Below are 9,175 nucleotides of genomic sequence, written 5' to 3'. Positions count from 1 at the left end.
GAAATTATTTGATTAATTCCTGTTAAAATTTAAAGCATTGAACCAATACTCTTATTATAAAGATTTCCTTTTTTAAAAGAGGGGGAACCAACATTGCAGGAAAAAAAAACCCTGTAAATTTTGAACCAACTTTTAACACTTAAAGCCACACTAAAAATGAACGGTGTCCAAGTACAGAAAAAAACAACAATATTTTATTTATAATCTTATTTTTAGTGTTTGAACTACAAATCCTGGTTCTAGAATTGTTTAAAAGATCATGGGTTTTATAGATGCTCACATGAAAATTAATTTCTTGGATTTTTGTTTCTTCTTCCACAGAATGGTCCTTCCAGGAAATACAGAACAGGTCATTATATGAAAAAAAAAATAAAAGAAAAGATTTGTTATTTTTGTTGTTGTTGTTTCTTGATTGTTCTTATGAATCTACTACTAACATCCATTTCCCTGTTGAACCATTTCAAAAAGGGCATGAGAAGAAAATGAAATGAAAAAAGACAAAATAGACCGAATCTCACCACTAGAATTCACCATAAAAATTCCCAAAGCGTTAACAGAATTCTTACAAAAATTCCTAGACCAGTTCTTTAGAGAATCAAGTTGTTCTATGAAAAAATATGGCAAATGGGATTAGGAGAAGGGAAGAAGAAAGGGTCAGGAAAGAAGTAGGGTAAATAAGTGCAGCAAAAAGAGGTTCTGAGGAATACACATAATTTTGTCTGTGTTCGCGCACAATAGAATTTTTTAATAAATAAATTTCTTTTTTGTAAAGACACTTTTTTTGAAACAGTAGATTTAGCCCAGTCATTTGTGTCATTTTTTTAATAAACTGTCTTTTTGTTTTAAACTCCCCCTTTAAATTTGTAAATGTTTTAGATCTGAGTCTCTTGCACATTGTCTTTCGAGTTCATTCGGATCAATAATGGTTCATGCACTGAACTGTGTATTGAATTTATTGTGTTAACTGTTGTTGTGTGGTTGAAAGGAGACTTATAGGAGTTATAGTGATTTAGGTGCTCATGCTCTATTGCTGGCATGGGCAAATGACTTTCTATAGGTGAATCACCTGTAAGCTCATCATCCACATTAATTATCTCTACAGTTCGTGTTGGAGCATGGTGATTTTGTCGGTGATGCTGTTTTCTCATTTTGTAGAAAATGACCAACATCACTGCTGCCATGAGAGTGATTGCCACAAAACAACCAATTATGATTTTGGTAGTCTTCATAACTTCATCTATTCCTGGAATCCCATTGCTTGAATCTGTCACAGGGATGGTGAATGTTTTTTCTGTTGACCTTGTGCTCTGTGGTGTGAGAGAGGTTGTTGCATTGGTGGTATCCCATTCAATGACTGGTGTGGGCCAAACCTGCTCTGTGGTCCGTGCCTCATCCTGAGAAGGTTCCACAGTTTCTACTGTGATGGTTGAAAAGTAAGTAATACACTCCTGTGCAGTTACATTGAGTGTGGCAGAAGCTGTGGTATTCCCAACAGAGTTACTCACCAAGCACGTATACAAGCCTGTGTCTTGTGCAGTCACCCTTGTAAAATTTAACGTGCCATCACTAAGCACAGAAATCCGAACCCTATAAGCCCCATGTGTTATAACAGACCCATTAGGAGTAATCCAAGATATAGAGGTCAGGGATGTTGATGCTCGGCATTTCAGCTCTGCAGCCATGCCTTCAGTGACGTTGAGGTCTGTTGGTGGCTCCACAATTACAGGAGCGTAACACGTAAAGTAATTCAGGTCCAGCTCACCGATGTACCTTCCTTTCAAGCTAGGAGGTGTGTTGCAACGGGCACAGCATGCAGTGTTGGAGGGTGCTTTGTCTTTAATCCACCAGCTGAGCCACAAGATATCACAGTTGCAGTTCCAAGGGTTGTGATGCAGGTGGATCCTTTCTAGACGGAGAGGTGTGAAGAGGTCATGAGGCAGTAATGTTAGATTGTTATGGGCCAGGTTGATCTCTACTAGTGACTGAAGGTTATCAAAGGCATTCCTTTCAATCACTTGAATCTGGGATTGAATCAGCCACAGTTTTTGAAGGTGCATTAACCCTTGAAAGGACCCTGGCTTGATAGAAGTTAAGTGGTTCCCAGAAAGATCTAGCTCATCCAGTTTTACAAGTGGTGTGAGGTTAGGGATCTCCCGAAGGTTACACATAGCAAGGTTCAAATACCTCAAATTGGACAGACCTTCAAAGGCACCTTCTGAGATATATGAAAGCCTTTTTAATTCCCCCAAATCCAACCTTCGCAGAGAAGGAATTCTATTAAAAGCATAAGAAGGGATACTCTCAATGGGGTTGTTTCGCAACCAAAGCTCCTTTAGTTTTGACAGGTATACAAAAGCCCCATTTGGAATGGTGCTAAGACGATTGTCAAAGAGTTCCAGAGTATTGAGATTAGCCAGACCATTGAAAGCCCCTATTTCTATTGTTCTAATGTGATTCCTGCTCAACTGTAAAACTTCTAGATGCCTCAGGTGTTTGAAACTATTCACCTTAATGATTTGGATCTGGTTCTCATGGAGATTCAATAACCGTGTATTTGTAGAGATGGCATCAGGGACCTCTCTCAGATTCTTCCTCACACAAATTACTTTGCTGAATTGGTTACTACAGGAACAGACAGAAGGGCAAGTCTGAGCTCTAACCAAACCAGCCACCACAAGAAGTTGAAGAGCCAGTAGCACCACAAGCAAGGGGTCAAATAGGGCCCTGTTAAACCTAGGACCTATCATTATCTGCTGTGGATGTAAGGTCATCTTGTTCAACATTCATAATTTGTTTGGTGTTGGTCCTTCAGGAGCTCCAATAGTCTGAAAGAAAAAAAAGGAGATGGAGAAAACTAAGTATTATGTTAGCCACCAATATTAAAGCACACAACCCTACATCCAGAATTTCCCAGATATTATTTCTTCAAAAGAATTGGATATAAAATTCAATATATACAACTACCCATGCAGGTAGCAAACAACTTGTGAGGAAATATTCCATTGGGTAGCCATGTTGGTCTAAAGCAGCAGAATAAAGTTCAAGTCCAATGTCACCTTTAAGACCAACAAAGTTTTATTCAAGGTATAAGGTTTTGTGTGCATGCACACTTCAGAAACATGTTTGGTTTAAATAGCTCAGAGCTCAACCCAAGAAAGCCCCTCTAACCAGCTGAGATGCATAGAGCGGAGCAGTTTGCTCCATGAGACTCTGCTGTTTAAAGGGGCTTTCTTTGGCAATGAGCCCCAGAGGCTGGATTCTAAAGAAAGCCTCTTTAAACAACTGAGCCAGATGAAGCAGTTTGCTCCCCACAGAGCAATTTGTGCTGCACTGCTCAGCTGTTTAAATGGGAGTTCTTGGGCAGCAAGCTCCAGGGGCTAGCTGCCAAAGAAAGCCCCTTTAAACAGCTGAGCAATGCAGAGCAGTTTAAACTTTCTCTGACCAAGAACCAGCACAAACCCCATGAACTGCCTTAAAACTTTATAAAAGTTGGTTCCCAAACCATGAACAGGGCAAATTCATTACGAATTTTGCTTCATGGTATGGTTCATGCCCATCCGTAATTAGGAGTGTGGCAGAGTCTAAATTGGGCTTAGACAATGTCAAGTAGTTTGTCATTTTTCCCAATTTTTCCCCATTTAAATTAGACCAGGAACCAGCACAAACCCCATGAACTGCCTTAAAAGTTTATAGAAGTTGGTTCCCAAACCATGAACTGGGCAAATTCATTACGATTGCTTCATGGTTTGGTTCATGCCCATCTGTAATTAGGAGTGTGGCAGAGTCTAAATTGGGCTTAGACAATGTCAAGTAGTTTGTCATTTTTCCCAATTTTTCCCCATTTAAATTAGAATGATTTCTGAGCCAGATTCTCAATTGAACTCAGGAGGGGTCTCCATTGTGATCTGAATGCGATTTACATAGAGGTAATAAATGCAGTTGGTACTATATTTCAAGCACTGCACATTCTTTTATTTAATTAACTAGTTTAAAGTATCTAAAGTAAAAAGTCTCATTCTCAGTTACATAATATGGAAACCAATAACTGAGATTTAGTATCAATTGATAGCAAATCTTAGAAAAAATAAAAATAGAGAACTCATAATAGTAGCCTAAAGAACACAGAATGCACACAATAGAGAACTGAAATTCATTTGAGTTAAGACCCATCACAATAACTAATCTAAGAACTGATGGCCATAATATCCAAAGGACTCCAGACTTGTATATTTGTATCTTGAATAGATAAGGCATGTTATCACTATGCTGCTCTCAGGATTTCAGATAGTAAATTGTGCTACAGATTACAACTCCACCTGGAGCTGTAACATGGTGAATGTAATGTTTGCTCTAACTCAGCAAGAGGTACATATATGTCTGTAGTGTGGGCCTAAGCAAGTAGGAAATGGCTGACCATGTCACCAAATATATCACAGATCGAGTTCAAAGCATGAGACAGAAACATTCTAGGGTTGTAGTGATATATATGCACTCCCCCAATGCCTCTTCTAGTTAACTGAGTCTGGAATGCTGGACAAGCAGATGTGAATGTAACAGTGGCTTCACACAACCCTTTTACTGAAACCCACTTTTCTGATTAAGATGCAAGTAGAATTGAAAAGCGGGTTGCACTCAACACTTAACACCAGGGGTCGTTTCATAGAAAAAGAGCTAGGGGAACTCATTACCATAACTCATTAGCATATGCCACACACCCTGACATCACCGGAAGTGTGCCATAAGGCCACACCCTCTGACATCACCAGAAGTGTGTCATAAGGCCACACACCCCACCCCCAACGGTCCCGGCCGCCGCCGGCCTTGCAGCTCCACTGCCGAGCCCCATGAGGGGCCTGGCGGTGGACCTGCAAGGCTGGCGGGAGTGCAAAGAAGCCCCACGAAGGCCCTCCCTGGCCCCAGGCAGGCGGGGTGGGGAGAGGCAGGAAGCAACTTACCCTCCCTCTTCTCCTGCCTCCTCCTGGCTGAATGAGGGCCGGAAGCGGGGTGGCCGGAAGCAGGGGGCGGGGCTTCGTCATGTGCCCCACCCCCTGTACCTCACCCGGGGGAACTGCGTTCCCCCGCGATTCCCCTGAAATGACGTCTGCTTAACACAACTATATATTCCCCTTAAAAACCTGACAATGTATGTCTCCTAGGGTAAGATCCTAATATATTTCTACTCAGAAGTAAAACTTCAGCAAGGTCCTAATCTCCTTCCCCCCCTTTTGTTTTTTAGTCTAATTACTTCCTATTGTCTCCTGCCTGGCATTGTTTTCTTCTGATACTCATTAATAACTAGTAAATTATTAGCCCCTGTGCTTAAGTTGTCCCCCCACCCCGCTTTGGACAAGCTAAAACCAGCACTCAGAATGTTATTTTCTTATAGTCATAATAACACAGCTACAAAATACTGCTAATAACAAATGAACATTGAATATCAGTAACCTGGTGTGCTATAACATTAAGAAGAAAATCACTAAGGTACTTCCCCTCCCAAAGATAATTAACCATTTTATAGAGGAATGCTGTGAGATAATGGGACAGTCAGCAGAAAACAAGAAGTAATTAATTAGACTGAAAGGAGAAAGATGTTGAAAGGACAGCAGCTCTAGGAGGTGTCAAGTGTTTTAACTGTTCACATAGGATGGATGGTGCTGCAGTAACATTTTAATTTATAAAAATATCCCTACTACAGATAAGGTTAGGGAGAAACCCCCCCCCCCCTGAGGAACTCCCAGAAAACACTGGAATGCAATAGATGTTCTATGGCCTTATGGCAGTTCCTTAAGAACTGGGTAATCTACAACCAGCCTTGGCTTGACTTCTATACTACTCTCCTAAATGCCCTAATTCCTGGTTGCCTGGGTCACCTGTAGCAGCTGCACCAAGGGGTAGTCAGATATAGTGTAGAACTGAGGCATGGTGTAAGGAAAGCTTTTACTATTGTACACAGATGCTGACAAAAAGGCTTATTGTTTGCTTATTTCAAGGAAAGTAGATAAAAAGAAGCTTCTGTGAACTGCTGAGCATCAGCTCTCTCTTGCCATTAAGCAGACTCATCTGATTTTCTGATACACTCTCTTCTATCCTTGTATTCGGCCATAGCAGCCAAGAAACTCTCATTAGTAAATGTGTGCTGAACACAGGAATAAAGAATGGCTATTTAAATGACAGAAAAATATATATCTCCCATAGCTGCAGGATTGGCAATTTTACTGTTACCTCCAAAAAATGTTTCCTTCAGATCTTAGTGTAAGTGAAAAAAGACCTTTCAACTCTGCAAATGATCATTACCATTCAAAGTCTCTCAGTGCTGATTCATTTCTGGTACTCCTAAAACCCCCAGCCCAGGGTTCATTTTCAATCTGCTGCTCACTGCAAGGTCCCTGTGCTGTAGAGATTAATGAAATTTCCTATAAATCAGCCAAAAGTGAAGTCTTATAAATTACAGCAAGCTCAAAGCACATTTATAACCCAGAGCACACAGATGCATAATACATGCATTTAGTAGAACAAAAATACTATCAGCCAAAGGTTTTCCATTTTGAACTCCAAATTGTTTCATTTTGTAGTAAGAAGAAAAACCGTATAGTTTGAAAAAAAAGCCAAAAAATATTATTCTTCACATTGCAGTCCATTTAGAAAAAGTCCATTTTTATAATCAGGTAATATATATTTATGAATTTACTTGTGCACATTAGACAGTGGTTTATTGCAATAACATGGAAATTACTAAAGCTTTTGCTGGGCATCATGAGGACTTCACCCCAAGGAAAATGACAAAGACTGGTGGTTAATACAAAGGATTACAAGAAAAAAATGAAGGTCAACATTACAAAGCTGAAAAAGAGAGATGGAGGGACCTCAACTGTCCTTGTCTAATTCTTTAATAGAATGCCATCTCTCTCTCTCTCTCTCTCTTTCTCTCTCTGAAGAGCAGGATTATCCACCCAGAAATATGTACTTGGTCAGTGTGTCTTAGTTCAGTTTTGTTTTTCATGGGTCAGGCCATGTTAGGGCTACCAGTATAATGTAGGATTTGCATATACATGTACACCCCTTGATAAATCATTGTTCACCCTTTTATTGCTGAATGATTTCCACGTGTGAATTGCTTTCATTGAAAATCGCTGTGGTTGAGAAGGTTTCAGGTGGTACAACAATTCTGTCACTGGTCTGAAGGCTACTTCAAACATGTAATTGTATGATGGAGCAATCATTAACTAATGATAAGAGCAGGAGCTCCTACCACCAAGTCCACATACATATCTCCATGTCCTCATATAATCATGGGAATATTTACCTTGAGAACCCAAGCTCACCCTGTATGGGCATATCTACACAGCATTAACTTAAAGTAATCAAACCATTTTCAATTTGCTTCAATGATAGATAACTATCCACCATTGGAGGCTGAGAACCAAACTAACAGCCTTTGGAGAGCCAGTGGAGAGTCAGATTAAGAGTAGGAAGAGCTGAGTTCAAATGCTTGCTTGGCCATGAAGTTCACTGTTTGATTGGGCCCACCACTCTCTCTCAACTATCTATGTACTCTGTGGGATGCAACTATTCACATATATAGTTAACCGGCCTAAGAACATGTTAACCCTGCTGGGATTCAGTAATACCAGTGAAACTTTGCCTACAGTACAGTAGTCAGTGCAGTGAAAAAGGGGGGAATATGATAGAGGTTTATAAAATTATGCATGGGCTGGAGAGAGTTGACAAAGAATGCTTTTTCTCCATCTCCCAAAATACTAGAACTCAAGGGCATCCAATAAAGCTGATGACCAGTTGATTCAGGAAAGACAAAAGGAAACAGAGTGATTAAAATGTGGAATTCACTGCAGGAGGATGTCATGATGGCCACAGGAATAGACAGCCTTAAGGGAGAATATAATCTTTTATGGAGGATAGGTCTATCAGTGGCTACTAGCCATGGTGACTGAGGATAACCACCACATTCAGAGGCACTAAACCTCTGAATCTCAGTTCCAGGAGACTACATAAGGGAAGGTCACAGCTTCTATGCCCTGTTGTTGGATGACCAGAGGAACTGGTTGGCCACTGTGTGAGACAGGATGCTGGACTAGATAGACCACTGGTCTGATCCAGCAGAGCTCTTCTTAAGTTCTGAAGAAAAGGATATTGCCAAACAAGCAAAGAACTGTAAGTTAATACCATTGTAATTGTGTTGCAGTGGTATTAACTGGAATATAATTGTACAGACATGGAGTTGATATACCTAATAGCGACATGTGCCCCCCATCTGCAGATATATAAATCTACTAGCCTGATACCCGTGCTTCACTATGGTATTTAAGTTCCAAAACTCCAGTTATAATACTGATGATATGAAGTTTGAAAGGTAACATTTGTTATAGGAATTCTAATGGAGAAGACTGTAGTGTAAAGGATGAAGTGAGACATACATACGTTTTTTTTCCCTCTACTGAAGGACCTTTTTGTAGACCACAATGGTGGTTCTGCCCTCAGATGCTAGGATCACCAGGCTGCTTGGTGAGCTCACTCTGGAGCAGGTTCCTTTACTATCACCCCATTAACATTCATAAACTCAATTGCCGTGCTGGCTGTTATGAGAAATGTCTATTCAGGAGTCTTGAAATCACTGATTTCTGTAACTGTTCTCAACTGTCTGCAGTCTCTTTTAATTTTGTTTTTACCTCAGAACATTGAAATCCACAGCTGAGCAATCAGAGGGAGGTGGGTGCAAGCAGGCAGGTTTCACCTCAGATATCTGAGCTACAGAGGCCCCTGCCACACGGCAGGGGAAAAGCCTCTTAAGGCGCGGCTTTTAAAAGCCGCGCCAACGTTGAGACGCTGCGGCGGGATCCCACGGATCCCCTGGCTGCGGCGCCTTTTCTCCCCGGCGCGATCAAACGCCGGGGAGAAAACACGGCCCAAACGGGAGCCGGCCGAACTGCGCATGTCCGAGCATGCGCAGTTCGGCTCCGGGCCGGGGTTGAGCCAGCGCAAGGAAGCGCCGGCGATCAAACGCCCGGCTTGAAGCGCGCCTACAAGTTCAACCACCAAGGTAGGTGGTTCAGTTTGCGGCGGATTTGGGCCGGGAAGGGCCAGTTCGGGCACAGAAGCAGGACGCTTCCCAGATGTTGTGGTGTGATCGCGCTGCTTTGATCCGCCCCCGAACTGGCCC

At 41.5% G+C, this 9,175-nt stretch overlaps 1 protein-coding gene across 1 annotated transcript; it reads right to left on the bottom strand.

Annotated features, from left to right (window-relative positions):
• Nucleotides 1-746: 746 nt before the first annotated feature.
• Nucleotides 747-2,783, bottom strand: LRRC4C (leucine rich repeat containing 4C). Its single transcript, XM_015418623.1, has one exon. It carries the CDS (start codon nucleotides 2,781-2,783, stop codon nucleotides 873-875), a length of 1,911 nt encoding a protein of 636 aa, XP_015274109.1. The 3' UTR covers nucleotides 747-872.
• Nucleotides 2,784-9,175: the final 6,392 nt, after the last annotated feature.

This window comes from Gekko japonicus, unplaced genomic scaffold (genome assembly GCF_001447785.1).
Source record: "Gekko japonicus isolate JY-2015 unplaced genomic scaffold, Gekko_japonicus_V1.1 scaffold500, whole genome shotgun sequence".
NCBI lineage: Eukaryota > Metazoa > Chordata > Lepidosauria > Squamata > Gekkonidae > Gekko > Gekko japonicus.
The sequence above is the reverse complement of the archived record's forward strand: the minus strand, read 5'-3'. Positions and strand labels throughout refer to the sequence as shown.